Genomic DNA, 19,149 nt, shown 5'->3' with positions numbered 1-19,149 from the left:
GCACACCAATATCCACAATCTCCACATCCTTGCCAAGACTTGTTTTTTCTTGTCTTTTTGATTCTAGCCATTCTTACCAGTATAAGGTGATATCTCATTGTGGTTTTGATTTGCATTTCCTGATGATGAGTGATGTTCAGCATCTTTTCATGTACCTGTTGGCCATCTGTATGTCTTCTTTGGAAGAATGTCTATTCAAGTCCTCTGCCCGTTTTTTAATTGAATTATTGGTGTTTTTTTGATGTTGAATTGTGTAAGTTCTTTATATGTTTTGAATATTAACCCCTTAGATATATCATTTGAACATATCTTCTCCCATTCAGCAGGTTTCCTTTTAGTTTTGTTGATTATTTCCTTCACTGTGCAAAAGCTTTTCATTTTGGTATTTAAATTTTTTTTTCAACGTTTATTTATTTTTGGGACAGAGAGAGAGACAGAGCATGAACGGGGGAGGGGCAGAGAGAGGGAGACACAGAATCGGAAACAAGCTCCAGGCTCTGAGCCATCAGCCCAGAGCCTGACGCGGGGCTCGAACTCACGGACCGCTAGATCGTGACCTGGCTGAAGTCGGACGCTTAGCCGACTGCGCCACCCAGGCGCCCCAAAAGCTTTTCATTTTGGTATAATCTGAATAGTTTATATTTGCTTTATAGTTTTTGTATGTAAGGAAATATAACTGGAAAAAAACCTCTTAGTTGTAAAAATTTACAGCTAGATTCTGAATCAAAGCATAAGACTAGCGTACCATTACAGTTATAATCTGCATTTCCATTTGAACCTTTGTGACTGTCTTAGAATATCAAGGAGATAGGGAGAAGGAGTGATGGAACCAAAGGTCTCATCTTTTTTTTTTTTTTTTCTCTTTGTAAAACAAGATTTCTCTCTCTGTCTTCTAGAGATTATTTGCTTCACTCCAGCAGTTAGGTATAGAAGGAAAAATAAATCAAATATTTTCATATCTGTTGAACAGATTTTTCCTTATGAGTGGTTTTTCTCTCTTCAACTGAGCCCCTGCCCCCTTTTTTTCATACTAAACAGATCAGTTAGAGAACTACCAGCTCAGCATCGTGCTCTGTGGCCAGGAGCCTCCTACTCAGCTGTCAGAAGCATCCTGCTGGCTCTTTAAAATATTTTTTAATGTGCTATTTTAACAAACAAGACAATGAAACTTATTTAGATTTCCCAAAGCTGGTGTGTTTCAGTGAAGTTACCAAGTTTCACTTACTGTAAAATGTACTCACCTATCTTCCTTAAAAGATGCTATATTCCTTCTAGACCACCTTAAAGACAGCTGATGTTTTTAAACTGACAATTAATTTACATTCCTGTAGGAAAAATTTTAGTTTAGTAACTAGTAAAAGGTTTTTTCTGTGTCTTTTAGAAAGACCCAAAAAACCATCAACCTTATATAAAGTGCAAAATTCGATCATTTATCCTAATAGATTTTATCCATATATGTGTCAAACAAAAGGGTGGTTTTTGGTAGTGTCTTTAAGAGGCATTTAAATAGAGCAGTGAACTATTGGTGGGAATGGAAACTGGTATAGTCACTCTGAAAAACAGTATGGAAGTTCCTCAAAAAATTAAAAATAGAGCTACCTTATGACCCAGCAATTGCACTACTAGGTATCCAAAGGATACAAAAATGCTGATTTGAAGGGGCACATGCACCCCAGTGTTTGTAGCAGCACTATCAACAATAGCCAAATTATGGAAAGAGCCCAACTGTCCATTGACTGATGAACGGATAAAGAAGATGCAGTATATATATAAAAAGGAATATTACTTAGCAATGAAAAAGAATGAAATCTTGCCATTTGCAACAACCTGGATGGAGCTGGAGTATATTATGCTAAGCAAAATAAGTCAGTAAGAGAAAGACAAATCTCATATGATTAACTCATATGTGGAACTTAAGAAATAAAACAGGTGATGGGGTGCCTGGGTGGCACAGTCGGTTAAGCGTCCGACTTCAGCCAGGTCATGATCTCGCGGTCCGTGAGTTCGAGCCCCGCGTCAGGCTCTGGGCTGATGGCTCGGAGCCTGGAGCCTGTTTCTGATTCTGTGTCTCCCTCTCTCTCTGCCCCTCCCCCATTCATGCTCTGTCTCTCTCTGTCCCAAAAATAAATAAACGTTGAAAAAAAAAATTTAAAGAAATAAAACAGGTGAACATAGGGGAAGGGAAGGAAAAATAAGATAAAAACAGAGAGGAAGGCAAACCACAAGAATCTCTTAAATACAGAGAACAAACTTAGGGTTGCTGGTGGGGAGGTGGGTGGAGCGATGGGCTAAATGGGTGATGGGCATTAAGGAAGGCACTTGTTGGGATGAGCACTGGGTGTTATGTGTAAGTTATGAATCACTAAATTCTACACCTTAAACCATTACTACTGTGGTAGGTAGTAGGGTATGTTAACTAACTTGGATTTAAATTTAAAAAACCCCAGCAATTAGAGCAGTGATTGGAAAGTAAGAAATTCTGATTAATGAAGTAGATTGTTTGCTTTTAAGGGATTCATTAAATGTTGTTTTTCATGTAGAAGGATTCTTTTGAATATCTGATAGGCAACGACAGGACATCTCATGTATTTTAGAGGCCACAGGGTTAAATTGTCACAAAGTGTTAATGATTTATTCGGAAATAGGGCGCATGGCAGTCCCAGCAGTTCTGAGCTGTTTATAGGGAGACTGATTTCTGAGAGGAAAATGCCATGCATGGTGTGTCTGTTTCATAGAACTGGAGCCCAGGGTGTTGACTTGCTGCTAAATAGTTTTTGCTCATTTGTGACCAGTGATGCCTCTCAGATGTAAAATCTTTGCCTGGTACCTGAAAAGTTAATCTGATCATACCCTAAACCAATCAGAAATCCTAAGGAAAGGATGTGACTTTTCTGCTGGGAAATGGAACAGTCCCTAACACTCATTCCACACTTACATGATGCCATGTAAGGGTACCAGGGAGACTGTTAGCATCCAATCTCACAACAACCCTAGGAGATAGGTTTTGTTCTTATTCCCATTTGACAGGTGAAGACACAGAGGGAACAGAAAAATGTCTCTCATACTGCTCTAAATACACAGCTACTTGAGGGTAGGGGGTGTGTGTGGTGGGGGACACTTAGGCTTCAAGGTCTTCATACTCGAACCACTCCTCCACACCAGAGAGGTGAAGCACAGTGCTGTAGCAGGAAGGGTAACCAGAGATTAGTGACATCCAAGGCTTCCTTGACTTTGGCTCCTGCAGACTTTTTTTTTATTATTATTTGTGGTAAAATACACATAACATAAAATTTACCATCTTAACCACTTTGAAGTGTACATCCACATCCTGTAAAACTATCTCCATTATCCGTCTCCCAGATTCTTTTCATCTTGTAAAACTGAAACTCTGTACCTACTGAACAACACCTCCCCATTCCCCCAGCTCCCCAGCCTCTGGCAGCCACCACCCCACTCCCTGTCTCTATGAGGTTAACTACTCTACATCCCATGTATAAGTGGAATCATACAGTATTTGTCTTTTTGTGATTCACTTATTTAGCAGCATGTCCTTAAGGTTCATCCATGTGTCAGAATGTCCTTCCTTTTCAAGGCTGAATAATATTGTATTGCATTGTATTGTATTGTATTGTATTGTATTGTATTGTATTGCGTTGTATGTGTTGTATTGTATCGTATTGTATTGTATTGTGTTGTATGTTTATATCGCATTTTGCTTGTCCATTCATCTATTGATGTCCACTTGGGTTGCTTCCAATTTTTGGCTGTTGTGAATAATGCTGCTCTCCTGGGAAGAACTAGATGGAATGGGAATCTGCATCTGGCCACACAGGTCCTGAAGTCTAAGTTGATCTGATGCTTAACTTCCTGAGTGTGACAGCTCTTTATGGGCACACTCCATCAGAAGGAGGGAATCCATGGGGGGATTTCTCTGCCCAATTCCTTAGCCTCCAATAAAGAAGCCTTAAAATCTCATTTTGTATTTTTTTTTTTTTTTTGGCATTACTCCTGTGCAAGTTTATTCCTATAGAAGTGTAAACAGAGTTGCTGACATATGAAATCTCAGTCTCTGATATTCTGCCATATGGGAATTGTAAATCCAGCCATAATCATTTGATTATATCTATGGAATATTCTTATTCTCTTTTTCAGAGTACTTTGAAAAGTAAAAGTATTTCCTGTTTTTGAAAAAGAATGTTTTAACTGTAATAATTTGGGGGGAAGGAACACATGAGGTCCAAAATCATTCCTAGCCCACACTCTTTGTTTAATTCTCTACAACTACTTCTTCCTTAAAATTTGGTGATTTGGGGGGAGTAAATATCACTTTTTAAGTTTGTTATGCTACCTGAGAGAGATGTTTCTGTAAACATGTTGTCATTTTTATTTATTATTTTTTAAATGTTTTATTTATTGTTTATATATATAGAGAGAGAGCATGAGTTGGGGAGGGGCAGAGAGAGAGAGACACACACACACAGAATCGGAAGCAGGCTCCAGGCTCTGAGCTGTCGGCACAGAGCCTGACACGGGACTCGAGCTTACAAACCATGAGATCATGACCTGAACCAAAGTCGGACACTTAACCGACTGAGCCACCCAGGCACCCCCATGTTGCCATTTTTAAAAACAGATATAGCTCAATGTAAAATTCATAGGAAAAAAGAAAGGGAGATTTTCATTGTTCATGCCTCAAGGAGTTCTCCTAAACTGTTTCAAAGGCAATTGACAATAGTTGAAGAATTCTGCCTGGCTTTTCAGTAAACCTAGGTAACATGAAAATTTACTGAACTCCATTTATCCGGATGAACTCCTTTAGAATGTGACACTGATTTCCTGCTGGGAAGACAAACAGGAAAGTCAAAGACAGTGTATGGGTCTCTGAACCATTATCATTTGTTGGGGAGGTGCTCTGCCAGGCAGGCTTCTGAGTTTATTAAGCATGGCTGCTCAGCCTAAGTTTACTCAGCACGTCTTACCTCTGTAGACCCTCTGTGATATACCAGATGATGGATCCCCAGTTCAACTCGCATCTTCACGGGCTTCCTGCCTTCTTCCCTCCATTGTCTGTGCTGCTGCCAAGGCCTTTTCGCCTTTTGAAAATTTAGCACTGCTGATATGTGAGAGAATCTGCTAAGCACTTAATGTATATATGCTGGTTACAACTAACCTGGGAGGAAATGTTATTATTATTATTATTGTTGTTTTCCCATTTTAAAGATGGGGAAACTGACACTAAGATAACACAGCTAGTAAGTGAGGGATCTGGCATTTAACATCAGGCTCTTCTTTGAAGCCCATGAACTTGACCACCTGTTTATCCTGCTTCTAATTTTTCATAATTCTGTACTTCCTCAGCTCTTTATGTCTTTATTGAATCTTTGATTTGTCTCTTTTTGTTCCATCCCTTAGACCATTTATTTTTTTTTTCTTGTTTTTACCTTCTTGTTGAACTAACCTTTGTTGTCTTTTCCTTCGGTGTTGACTTTTAATAAAGTAATCTCATAAGACTTGGCCCATAGTATTTCAGTAAGCTTATCTCTCAGGAAATGTTGACTGGAAAAAATAACCACAAAAACAAATTTAGAAGCATAACATCTTTTCAACTATAGGAATAACCTTTTCCTCTAATTTGTAAAATATGTTCAATGCTTTTGTATCTCAAAATTTTGGAAGACAATTGCATTGGAGCTTGATTTACAGTGTTGTATACACTGTTAATGTTCAATATGCATAATGTTAACTTTTTAAATCTCTGTGAAAACTCTTGAGAATATTGTCTGAATTTCAAATTCAGAACAACAGAGTTATATCAGATATCTAAACCTTATCTTTGAATCAGTTAATAGTGTACTTTTTCTCCTAGGTAATTTTAATATTGTTTAATATTTTAAAAAATATGTAGGTATAGTCACATTGGAAAGAGAAATGGGATATAATTTCAGAAAGTGTATTTTGATATTTTATTCATACAAATCTTTTTTCTGTTTTGATCATGTAGCAACTAAATCTCAAAAGGGTTTTATTTATCTCTTTTGTGAACATAGACTCTATGTTGAAGGATACAACATTGGTTAGGTAGCAGAGCAACTCAAGTTTTTGTTTTGAATGAAAACCATATCATTTGATGCATCCTCTAACTTGTATACATTTATTACTCTGAATATAGGACCACAGAGGAGTATTTTCAAGTGATCATATTTTGGGGTGTATTTTTATTTCTACGTGGATATAAGCACACATATACAAATGGCTAAAAAACATTTTGGAGGGTTATGCCCTCAAATGTCACAGTGGTTGTCTCCAGTGAGAGTCTTTGGGGTGGGGGGTGTTGAGAATGAGAGAGCCCTTCCACTTTTACTCCACGTACTTCTATATTGTTTGAATTTTTTTCAACAGTCCTAAGGGACTTTTGTAAAAGGAAAAAAAATCAATAAATAAAAACAGCATTAGTGATAATAAATCTTGCTTATATTGCAGTTCCACAACCTCCTAGATTAGAACCTCAGGAACCCAATTCTGCCACTAGCACAACAATTGCAGTTTATTGGAGCATGAACAAGGAAGACGTCATTGACTCATTCCAGGTTTACTGCATGGAGGAACCACAAGATGACCAAGAAGTGAACGGTAGGATCTCTAACACAGATACAGATGAGTGTGTACGTTTCTGCATCTTTATGTGAAGTACTTACAGATATCCGTATTAAGACTCATTCCACAACGCATTTGTGGCCACATACAGAAACAACAATAAGCCAACAACCATATAAGTAAACAAAAGACGTATAAGCAAATATTGGAAGTCAGAATCAAGAAAAAGAAAGTGCATAGGTGTCATAATGGTCAACATGAATATTGTAATTGAGATTCAAATTTGGCTTTGAGTTCGCGGGATAACAGGAGCAACTAAGATATTCTCATTTTCAAAAAGGAAGTAACATACCAGCCTTTCAGGGAGAACAAGTCCCTTTCAGTGCTTGAATCTAAAAGAAAGTATAACACGTACCATTTTGCAGGGGAGAAATGAGCCATATATAGGACAGTGTCCTCCATAATAATTGTAGCACAAATGTAGGATTAGATGTCATGGTTGGCAGTTTCTCAGATCCATCTTGATAAAAGCTGCAAACAAACCATAAAGGTTAATTTAGAGTTCACAATTCTTGAGGCATGGGCTTTGAAAAATGTGCTTTCCTCATGTTCCCAATTAATATGCATAGAGAAGTGAAAGTGCTTAGTAGGGTGAATGTATGATACATCTTTAGTGTATGATACATCTTTAGAGCCTCCGTAAATATCTCTCTGTTCAGTAGGACTTGTTTTTTCTTTCATTTTTTTTTTTTTTTGAGAGAGAGAGAGAGAGAGAGAGAGAACGTGTGAGCAGGGGAGGGGCAGAGAGAGAGGGAGACACAGAATCTGAAGCAGGCTCCCGGCTCTGAGTGGTCAGCACAGGGCATGACACGGGGCTCAAACTCAGGAACCATGAGATCATGACCTGAGCCGAAGTTGGACTCTTAGCCAACTGAGCCATCCAGGCACCCCTGTTCAGTAGGAGTTCTAATAAGACCTGGAAACCAGACACTTTGAGGTTGTACTTCCTGATGAATCAGAGCTGGGTGTGCTGGCATTCTATATTGCTTGTTGAAGACAGACCCACATTTTTTGGAAAACAGAGGAGCACACGACAGGATGGACATGCTATTCCAAAACTCAGGAGCCCAATTTGTAATGAGGAATGAATTTTATTATATTTCACTGTTACCAAGATTTAAATTTTTTGAGATGTCATGTGATACATATTTAAATTAGAAAAAAGTTAAAAAAAATTTACAAAGGCAACCATAGACATAGTGTGAGGTTGGCTAAGTTTGTCAGTTAAGGACTCTTTATTTTACTGGTGACCTATGACCACATACAACATGAGATAAGTGTTATCCCCATTTGCAAATAAGAAAACTGATGTGAGGTTAAGTAATTTTCCGAAGGCCACACAACTTATACATGACAGGGGTAGGACCCAAGCACAAACCTTTGAGACTCCAAAGCTTATGTTTTTGTCTGCTTGTCTCTGGGTTTGTCTTGTTATACCACACTTCCTCTTCCTCTGTATCTAGCTGCATATGTCATGGACCTTCGTGACTCTCCAAGACTCCTCTTAACAATGATTTATTGATTGCCTGAAGTGCGTTTTTTTCTTAGTACTTCACCTCCGCATCTGCCCCAGCCCCTAAACACTTACCTGTCCTGTGTCTCATCTCTTCACCGCCTTGAAATCTGCAGATGCCCGTTAGCTAATCTGGTGATCTGTACTGTGATGCCCTGCTCTGTGTAGGGTCTCCAGCAATGTATGTTATGTGCGTTGTTAAAAGAAGTACTGGGGCAACGGAACTCAGCCCAAGAGGATGATTCCACTGAAAACCGTAGCCACAGTTTCTAGGATGTGGGGGAAATGGTTTTCACTGTGTAGGTCCTTATGAGATTCTTTAAACCAAACTTTCTGTCCAGAAAGAAGAGCTCATTGGGACAGAAAGATGCAATTAAACAAATGGAGTTGAAGAGTTCCTCAATTTCCTTTAAAAGTAAATGATCTGGGCTTCTTAACTGGGGGAGTTTTGAAGATGTGATTTTTAAGAGTAATCAGGGAGGAAAACTAAAATTATCAGGGCTAATTCAAAAAAGAAAATAATTCTTTTTAAAGGAGAAAACATTTCAGTAAGAATAATCAGACTGGCCCAAAGGGGCAGGTGTTCGTAATGGTATCGAGTAATGATACTACTAAAATATTGAGAGTAAAGTGACTTAGAAGTTTTAGGAAATGTCTTAATTGACCAAATTACTTTTTAGAATAGTTTGTGACCTATCAAAGTTATTTAAGTATTTCTGTAAGTTGTGGAACTCTCTAGTTGGAATGATTCTGCAATTCATGAAGAGGAAACAGGATTTGAAACTTTGAAAATTATACTGAATACTAAAATTGTTGACTAATTTGGGAAGTTGCTTTATAACATCATAACTTTGGAAAACATGGGGTTGTCCTTATTTTATTACATGCTCTCCTGAAATATTGGCATTGCTTCTTAAGAATTTTTTGAGAATGTATTACTGAGATTTAAGCTAACATAAACGATGCAATTTTAGTATTTGCTATTGAACTACATTACTTTAATTGTGGCAGATGAAGTTCATATCTTACTAATATCCTATTATTTTCTGTAAGTGTTCACACGTAATATGGCATCATTCTAAATGTCTCTTTTTAGCATGCTCTTGTTTTCTTAGGTATTTGAAAATACTAGCTATCACCAAATGATATCTGTAAGTTTATCAGTTTGAATTTTCCACTGAAAATAGTAGACCAATTCTTCTAATAGCTAATTTCCAATTAACTTTAGAAGGCACCCTAAAGTTTATAATTGTGTTTTGTGCTAGACTTGGTGGAAGAATACAGATTGACAGTGAAAGAAAGCTACTGCATTTTTGAAGATCTGGAACCTGGCCGTTGCTATCAAGTGTGGGTAATGGCTGTGAACTTCACTGGATGTAGTCTGCCGAGTGAAAGGGCGGTTTTTAGAACAGGTAAAGAAATGTTAAGGGGGTGTCGGGAGGCAATTTTCAATTCTTCATAGATTACTAAGATCAACCTATAAGCATTTATTAAGCACCTATAGTGTGCTAGGTGTTGTGCAGTGGTGAGTACACAATGATGAGTAAAACTGGGCTCCTGTTCTCAAGAAGCTTGCTGTCAAGGGCGAGAGATAAAACAAAACAAAATATCATAAAAATTGTGGTAAGGGTTATGATCTATTTATGTACAAGTTATTGTGAAAACACTCCAGAGGAGTACTCAAGAGAGCCTGGGACAGGAGCAGGTTTAGGAATGGCTCCTTAGAATTGCTGCCTAAATGGAACCCTTTGAAGGATCAGTTAAAGGAGTATATTCCATTTATAGAAAACATATGAGCAGAGACATCAAGGTAAGAAAAAGTATGGAGTGTGCAGGGCACTACAAGAAGTTTAGAATTATTCCTTTGACTTAAAAACAAGGAGAGGAAAGATGTGAGGTGACAAAGGCTAGTGTATGGGGGCCATGTTTGATAAGGTAAGATTGGGCTTCATCGTATGGGTACTAGGAGCCCCGAAAGGTTTTTCAGCGATGATATTCAACTGGGAATGCATCCCATGATGGAATCTTTTCACTGAAGGCTGCCGTGGGTGTGGCATAAGCCAGGTTTGCATCACCTTTAAGATCATTCTAACTACTTCAGGGGGAGAAATGACTCACTCCCACCATTTTATTCTTTCTTCTTGCCTCCTAAAATAAGTATTTATTGAGTACCTACTGAAGGCAAGATTATGGCTAACTTGTGTGAAGGGAGACAGACAAGAATCTATATTGTTATTTGCTTGTAGATGTATAAAAAAACTGTTGAGATTTATAGGAAGCTAATATTAGAGGCTCTCTGGGGATGGGTGAAATCTGTACAGTTTGGAAGGCAGAGGTGGGAAGGGGACTTTTCATTATATACATTATCTTTTGGGCTTTCAACCAAGAATGTATTTTTTAATCAAAAATTAAAATGAAACCATGCCTAAGCACTCTTCCCAGGGTACGAGGGAAGCAGAGCTGATGTTGATTGTTCCGTGATTGCTTTGGTTCTCTCTCGCAGCACCCTCCACCCCTGTAATCCGCGCCGAGGACTGTACCGTGTGTTGGAACACAGCCACCATCCGATGGCGGCCTGCCAACCTGGAGGCCACTGAGACCTACACTCTGGAGTACTGCAGACAGCACTCTCCTGAGGGTGAGGGCCTGAGGTAAGGATCTTTTCCACAGGGAGAGCCCAGGGTGCCTGGAACTCAGCTCAAGGTCCTAACCTAACTGAGCTTCTGCCTAGAGAGGGAGAAGAGCTTCCTAACATCCTGCTGAGCTCATTAAGCTGTTGACTTGATTTGCAACTCCATCACTATATTCGTCAATGAACTCCAAGTTTGTAATAAAACACATGCTACAATGTAGAATAATAACTCCCTTGTAAGAAAAATGTATGCAAATTTTAATAAGATAGAACATTCTTTGAGGTATATTTAACTTGAGTCGTTAGACAGGATTTATGCATATTTCATGCATTTTTTAGTAGTTATATCAGAATAGATACACCTAACTCAGGAAACTAATAGTGAGCTTATATATAATGTAAATCTGTGTCTCCATGATGTATTGGTAATATAAAGGAGCTAATTATATATATGTATATATACATATGTGTGTATATGTGTGTATATATAATATGTATATGTATACATATGTATATGTGTGTGTATATACATTATATACATAATATATATACATATGTATATGTGGGTGTGTATATATATATAATATATATTACGTATATATAATTACAGAGACATACCTGCCTCTCCAAGAGCAAGAAGGATCTAAAGAGATTTTTCCAGGAAAAAAAGAAATGGGAAGCTCTCTCACTAAACTTATAAAGCTTTAAATTTGTTAATAAAGGTGTATGTATCCTGGGGGCATTTGGTAAATGTTAATTTATTTACTGAGGTGGTGATTTCTTAGACTCTAATCCATGGCAATAGAGCAAGTTCACATTCCATGATGAGTATTCAGATCATTATTATTAATGCTCATATTTTAATAGAGGCACTTTTAGCTTGTTTTCATTTATTTATCTTTTTGAAATGTTTATTTAAAAATTTTTTAAATGTTTATTATTGAGAGACAGAGATAGACAGAGCATGAGCATGAGAGGGACAGAGAGAGGGGGAGACACAGGATCAGAAACAGGCTCCAGGCTCTGAGCTGTCAGCACAGAGCCCGACGTGGGGCTCGAACTCACAAACTGCAAGATCATGACTTGAGCCGAAATCAGATGCTTAACTGACTGAGCCACCCAGGCGCCCCTGAAATGTTTGTTTATTTTTGACAGAGAGAGAGAGGGCACGAGTTGGGGAGGGGCAGAGAGAGAGGGGGGGGATCAGAAGTAGGCTCCGCACTGTCAGCAGTGAGCCCGATGTGGGACTAGAACCCACAAACTGTGAGATCATGACCTGAGCCGAAGTCAGATGCTTAACCAACTGAGCCTCCAAGCACCCCTAGCTTGTTTTTAAAACAAAGTTTACTGAAATAAATTATTTTGGTAGGATATAAAACTTTGAAATAATAGTACAACATTAGGCGGCTTTTTAATAAAGTATATTTTTTAAGCTCTTGATTATCTACATGATCAATCAACAACTATTTATTTAGTTATGTAAGGTTTCACACGACTGAGCAATAATCATAGTTTCTTTCAAATATGTGAAGACAGGCCTCACAAAACAATGATCAAACAATGAATTCATGTTGAGTGGGGTATGTATGGGTGGGATGTAGGCATTTCAGCAGATGTGAGAACATAGTAAATGTACATAAAACAACATAGCTGTTAATGTGCCAACTGCTGGATGGCAGACCTCAATAATCAGCAAATAGAGGCGAGGTGAACGCTGACCACAATGGAGTGGGAGAAGAAGAAATGGGGGCAGGGGGAGTAGGGAGAGAAAGAGACAGAGACAGAGAGATTATAACTGACTTTTATTGAGCATTTACTGTGTGCCAGTCACTGTTTTTGCCTTATTTAATTCTCATAAGAACTCAGAGAAAACAGACTCTTTGAGAGGGTACTCAGCTAGTGAGTAACAATCAGGATTCAAGCCCCATTTTGTCAGTTGTCAAAGTCCAAGCTGCTAATCCCCATTTAATGTCACCTAGGGGCATCCTGAAACTTCCTGGAACTTCTCCACAAAAAACCCTTGGTGTCATGAGAACCCCGTATCAGCAGTGCCCAAATCCCTGGCAACCCCTCCCACTGTTCTCCGCCATCACCTCAGTTCTTTCTGAGGCAAAATCAGACTGTTAAGGAGTGCTCTGAAATGACTCATCCTTGTTATGGCATCTGGCCTCAGCTGACATTTGCATAAATAATAGCACAGTTGGATTCTTAAATCAGCAGGGATCAGGAAACCCTGAGATCTAGTGGCCATCGCACTAAGGGAACTGTGATGTCATCTCATAAATGTGGCTACAGGGAGAAGGAACGGGGGGGATGGATGGGGAAATGGCAATCCATTGAGGGCCTCAACATGCCAGGAACTATGCTAAATCTCTTTCAACTCTCTCACAAATCCTAGGAGGGAGGTGAGGTGATGAACTCCATTAAATGAGATTCAAGAAAGTTAAATAATTTGGCCAAGGTATTAAATGATGGAGTGAGAATTTGGAGTCAGAATTCAGACTCATCTGTCTTATTCTCTCCACTAGTTCTAAAACTTGTATTATTATATAGACTGAGTTAGCATACTTCAACTGCCTGACAATAGGGAGTTATTATGTATCTAGAATTTCTTTTGACATATGAAAATTATAGATGTAAAGAGAGAATGCAGTATCATTATTCAAACCTTTCCTGACCAATGTTTTTCCTTTCCCTGATCACCCTGGGGGCCTCAAAACAAAACAAAACAAAACAAAACAAAAACAAAAAACCAAAATATTCATTTAGTATCAACAATGAATAATACATTCCAAACAAATCCTTCTATCAAAGCCAAAGAAGCAAAAGATGGTTCCATTTGTAAGAAGAAAATGGCCACCCACAAATGTTATTAAGACAAAGGTTGTGCTAATTAAAACATAAGGCTTGTCATTATTTTATTCTGTTTGGGACTTGCTGGTAGGTTCATTCTAATTTTTCTTGTTAAAGGAGAGCCTCTGAGACGCTGGATAAGCAGATGTTCCTAGTAGTTATAGAACAGTACAGGGATCCTTTGTTATTGAATGGATATAGTCCAGCAAGTTTAAAGTGAAGGGAAATTCCACATTCAGAGCCTTGTTGATAGCTTGGAGCTGTTTTGGAGATGGAACTGTTTTCCAGGTGCTAAAAGATTCCTCAGTGCCAGGAGGTAGAATGGTATGTCCAATCCACAACCCAGGGGGGACTCTCCAGCCTCTGGATCCCTGCTGAGTCTGACAAAAAAAATAACTTCTTGAAGCAAACACACATTTGTTGGCCACAAATCACTACCTTGTTCATTTGCTAAGTCTGTTGCCGATGTACAACATTAGAGACATTCCTCATCAGTACAAGAACCCTCAGTGTCTTAAACCCCAGGTTGGCATCAAGAGACTGCAATAACTCATTTTTAATTTCAGACGCCCAGAGCTGCAAAACTCATTTGTATTTCTCTTGGTTCTCCAACTTAAGAGTTGAGAGGAAAGGAAAAGTGGCCATGTGCCATAGTCTTTTGACTATCTGGTGCTTACAACTACCTTGAAAGTATTCCTTACAGAGTCTGATGGATCAAAACTATAAAACATTATGAACTATTTAACTATGATCTGTATTGTTGCATCTCTAAGATAACAACTGTACACAACTAGTCAGATAGTAGAATTGATAAACCAACTTAAAACTTGATCACCTCTAGTCAAAATGCAAACAATCCCTACTGTTCCATTCTATTAGAACCACATTCTTCACTTCGGTTCTCTGTACAGCAGTACATAATTAGAGTTATTTTTGTCTTGGAAAGAACAGTAAGCCGAGAGTTATCTGATCCCACTCACTTGTTGTCTCCATGAAGGGATCATTATGTAAATTTGCAGCCTCAGTGTCTGGGACACTATCTGGCATATTGTAAGTACTCAATAAATATGTGTTACCTGAATGGGTTAATATCAATTAGCACTGAACACATAATACTGATACCAACAAGAAAAGTTAGGCCGGATTTGAGGATAATCTCTTACTCAAAATGGGAACAAAATAACCTGTGCTGAAAAGTAGCACAGAATGGTGAATGAATTAATTTTAGTGCTTGGGTGATTAGCTAGGAGATAAGACCAGCCTAGTTCATGGACTAGAAACTATTTAATGGATCACTCTATGGCACTTATAATCTTGTTTAGCCATTGGTCACATAACCTTTTCATTGGTTCTGGGTTCTATCCAAAAATCTTATGCTAAAGCAGATCCAAAAATTGATACAGAGGTCACTGTTGGGGAGTAAATGGGATCAAAGATTCCTTCTTTTTGATGTGGTGTGTTTGGGTGAGGATGGGCAACTTATCTGTGTAGATATTCAATAAAGTTCTGTTAAATGAATGAATGAGTGAATGAATGAGGGGAGTAGCCAGCCTCCTTCTGGCCTTGCCACCACCAGGTCATCTAGCTGGCTAGAGTCTCTGGTACAGTAGAGAGGGAAGACTAAAGCGAATTGAGAACTAAATGAGTTCACGTCTCTTTCTCACCTTCAATTTCTGAAGAGACAGATAGCCTTAAAGGCTCTGGTCTGGAGTAGGAAGAGAAGTTGAAAGGAAATGAAAAGAATGGAGAAAAGGATGAGTAACATGAACGTACACACACACAGGGAGGGCATTGATTACCGTTTAGACTGGGGAATCTGATTTTTGTTGCCAGAACAGAAGGACCTGCATCTTCAGACCTGCATTCATTCTCCCAGTATGATGGCCTCTAAATGTTCCAATTTAAGACCAAAGGTGCTGGGCGAACTCTTACAGTGAGTGTTTGAATGGAGTGAGCCTACTGAGCCCCCAAGTTCCATGACGTGGTATCTGAAATAGCCAAGCAATTGCCTCCATTCCGTAATCCTCACAGAAAACACATTTGCATATTTTTGTGTGTGGGCATCATGGCTGGGTCCCAGCAGTCGGCCCCTGTTGGGATTGGGCGGTGGGCGGGAGTGACAATCCCTGGCTTGTGTGTGGGGGCTGAGGGAGCTCCTACTCACCCTTTCCTGTTTTTCTTTGAATGCTCTCCTCAGGTTGGGTGGGCTCAAAACACTTTCAAAAATTTTCCACCGCTCGGCTGTTTCCTCAGCTGTTCTGTCTCTCCTGTGTGGAGAGAAGTCAGCAGAACTGTGGGTGGAGGAGGGAAAACTGAGAGAAATATAGTACAGGGATTAGCTGTGTGGGCTGTGCAGAGAGAAGCTGTGTACTGAATGACAAATCTGTGAGACTCAATACACCACAAAAGTAGTTGGTAGTGAACTTCCTGCCCCTTCCCCTGCCACCCTGGCTGTGGCTGTAGGGTGGAGAAACCCTCCCTGGGTCCCCCTCCCCAGAAGCATCCCCAGGGTGAGCTGGGGTCTGGGTGCTGGGCCTGTAAACTCATGTTCCTCCTGCTTCCAGCATTCAGGGCCACACATGGTGGGGCAGGAACAGAATTGTCTCTCATGGTTGGGTTTTCTAGCTGGGGACAGCTGCCACTCTGTCTCTATAATAAGGACAAATAGGGGCGAGTTTTCTAATGAACTTAGTACCTGAATAGGATATGAAGAATCCCAGCATTTCTTTCTTTTTAAAAAAACTTTGTACCAAATTTTCGGCTGGATAGGTGATGACCAATTGTCAACAGCAAATGATTTGACCTTCAAATCATTGACTTCCTCCTCCTGGAGGAGGTAGTTATTCCTGCTCCAAGCTTGCTTCACAGGGTGATAGGAGGATCATTGACACGAACGGACCAAAATTTATTGAGTATTTAAGAGCTAATAGCCAATGTTTACATGGTATTGTTTTCCTGAGCCAGGTAATATCTCTCAGCAAGGAGCACTTGGGAGAGTGAGTTATGGGATGATTCCCACTCCCTTACCCAGGATTCTTGGCATTTAGCTTTTCCTAAAAGAAATCTTTCTTCCCAAATGAATCTAATTAACTTTGATCATTTACAATCCTATACACCTCCTGGTTGTATAGTAAAACCTCAATCAATGAAAACCCAGACTGTTCCTTCACTTCTACCTTATGTTCCGTCAATTTCCAAAAGGATTCAAGTTGTTCACTATAAAAGACCTAGACATAATAGAACGACTAGAAACAATCATGTAAGAACAAGAGCCAGATCATGCAGGGGTGAGGAGATTGTATCAGAAAGTACAGGTTAAGAACAGTAGCTCAATGGAACACAAAATTTCAATCTGAACTTCCTGGTAGCTAAGGTGAAAACAAGAGAGGGGGAGACAGTAAGAGGGAGAAAGAGATTACATAACTCGTCTTTTTATAAAAAGGAAGCATAACATTTCACTAAGAGACAATTATATTTCTTGACATTCAGCTCTAAGATGAATTTTTCATGTAGATCTTTATATAAGGGCTATTGAACAAGATAATAGTGATTGTCTTTAAGAGCAGTTTTACAAAAATTGCAAAAACATTGCCGATGTAATCATTTTTTAAACAAGGTCTGAAAATGTAATGTTAAATCACCATTCCAGGCGGGTGGTGCTATAGGGACCTCAAGTAATTGTCTACATATGTGGGCTTAAAGTGGTTAAGGAAAATTTAGAGAATCCAGAGGAATGGATGTTACTAGACTCCTGGGCTTCTCTGCCTGAAATAGAAATGCTATCATTCAGGCTTTGGAGGGGAACTACAGAGAAAACAAAACTCCAGGATCCTTCTGCTGGAATCCTTTGGCTCACTTAGATTTTTGTGAGAAATCTAATTACAGGAGAGCCTGAGTCCCAAGGTTGGCAGTGTTCAGCCCTCGTGTTCCTACGCTATTATGAATAGTGATGTTTAGTTAACACTGAATCTCATAATGTCCTCATTTATCAAAAGACAAATGGTCCTGTTCAAAAATTTTTATTTTACCAAGTTAAAAAAAAAATCCATATATAAAGAATTTTCTTCTTAATCCTGATTTAACTAAAGTTTTTCATCTTAAAACAGAAAGTTCCATGTTTATACAGTTTAGGTTTTTAAAATGGCTTCCAACAGCAAAAGTTAGTTCTTGCATTTAATGTTGCTTATGTTCTCATGGATTTTTCTTCTTTTTCCTATTTCTCCCTCCCATCCCGTCTCATCCCACTCTATCTTATGAGTGTGTTTTCCAAACCTAACTGATCATAAAAATCAACTGGGTTACTTGTAAAAGCTTAGATTCACAGGCCTCCTTAAGAAATTCCAATTCAGAAGGTCTAATGTGTCCGGGCAGGTCTGGGAAACACTACTAGCTGGTTCCCTAGGGCCCAGCCGTGTGCTCTGTTCACAGTTCACATGAAATGGTGTTGACTGACTGGCTGAATGTTGGTGCGGCCAAAAGGAATGCTAGTAAGAACCCACTGTGTTTTTAACAAACAATTTGTACTTAGCCATCTGTTGTGCACTGCAGTGACAGCACCATCCGTAGGCTGCTTCCAGGAGTAATGGCACTGGATTCCTCCATATTGTTTGTACACATGCCGCCCCCCTCTGCCGGGGAGAAAACATGCTAAGTCTACGTGTTAGACACGGCAATGCAGAGGCAGTCACTCCTCAGTATTACCAGCCCCTCAGGTTCCCTAAAGCACACATACACTCCTTTCTTCCATCCCACACAAATTGTTGAATATAGAGAAGCTACTATACAAAATTCAAATTAACACGTGTTCTGCAAACACATTCAACCAACTCCTGAGCTTGTAATATAGCTCTAAAAGTAAATTATTTAATTAATTTTGGATAATATCCAAATGGTACAAAATTCAAAAGATACAAAGGGATACAGTGAAAATTAAGTCGCCTTTCTATTTATCTGTCACCTACTCAATTCTTCTCCCTGGAGGCAACTACTCTTACCTGATTCATATTTATCCTTTCAGATGTGTGTATACAAACATCTCTATATTTTTGCAACCAATGGTAGCATACTATAGATATTTCTACCACCCTTGCTTTTCTTATTTAAAAATATTTCTTGGTGAGTATCCTGTACCAATAGATATGGAACTGTCTCAATTTTAAGAACAATTCCATTATATTCTGGTTTAAGAATATAACTTAATTTATTTAACCAATTGCAAGGTACTTAAGTTGTTTCCATTTTCTTGCTATCACAAACAATGCTGCAGAAAAAACCTTATCACATATCATTTCACACGTGTACCAGAATATCTGTAATTCCTAGAAATACAATGACTGGGGTACCTGGGTGGCTCAGTTGGTTAAGCATCCAACTCTTGATTTCACTTAAGTCATAATCTCATGGTTTGTGAGATTGAGCCCCACATGGGTCTCTGTGCTGACAGCATGGAGCCTGCTTGGAATTCTCTCTTTCCTTCTCTCTCTGCCCCTCCCCTGCA

The 19,149-nt window shown here is 39.0% G+C and overlaps 1 protein-coding gene across 2 annotated transcripts in view; it reads left to right on the top strand.

Moving 5' to 3' along the window:
• The window catches only part of CMYA5 (cardiomyopathy associated 5), a 90,888-nt gene that overhangs the window by 56,179 nt on the left and 15,560 nt on the right, over positions 1-19,149 (top strand). The window contains exons 7-9 of one of the 2 annotated variants that reach the window (XM_040449867.1): positions 6,481-6,630; positions 9,433-9,579; positions 10,671-10,818. In XM_040449867.1, the coding sequence (XP_040305801.1) occupies positions 6,481-6,630; positions 9,433-9,579; positions 10,671-10,818 (445 nt within the window). Of the gene's footprint in view, positions 1-6,480; positions 6,631-9,432; positions 9,580-10,670; positions 10,819-19,149 lie in introns of those variants that run through there. The other variant, XR_005783005.1, reaches the window with a different exon arrangement.

Source organism: Herpailurus yagouaroundi, unplaced genomic scaffold (genome assembly GCF_014898765.1).
Source record: "Herpailurus yagouaroundi ecotype Mexico unplaced genomic scaffold, PumYag 29, whole genome shotgun sequence".
NCBI classification, from domain to species: Eukaryota; Metazoa; Chordata; class Mammalia; order Carnivora; family Felidae; genus Herpailurus; species Herpailurus yagouaroundi.
Note: the sequence above shows the minus strand (reverse complement) of the source record. Positions and strands in the feature narration are given on the sequence as shown.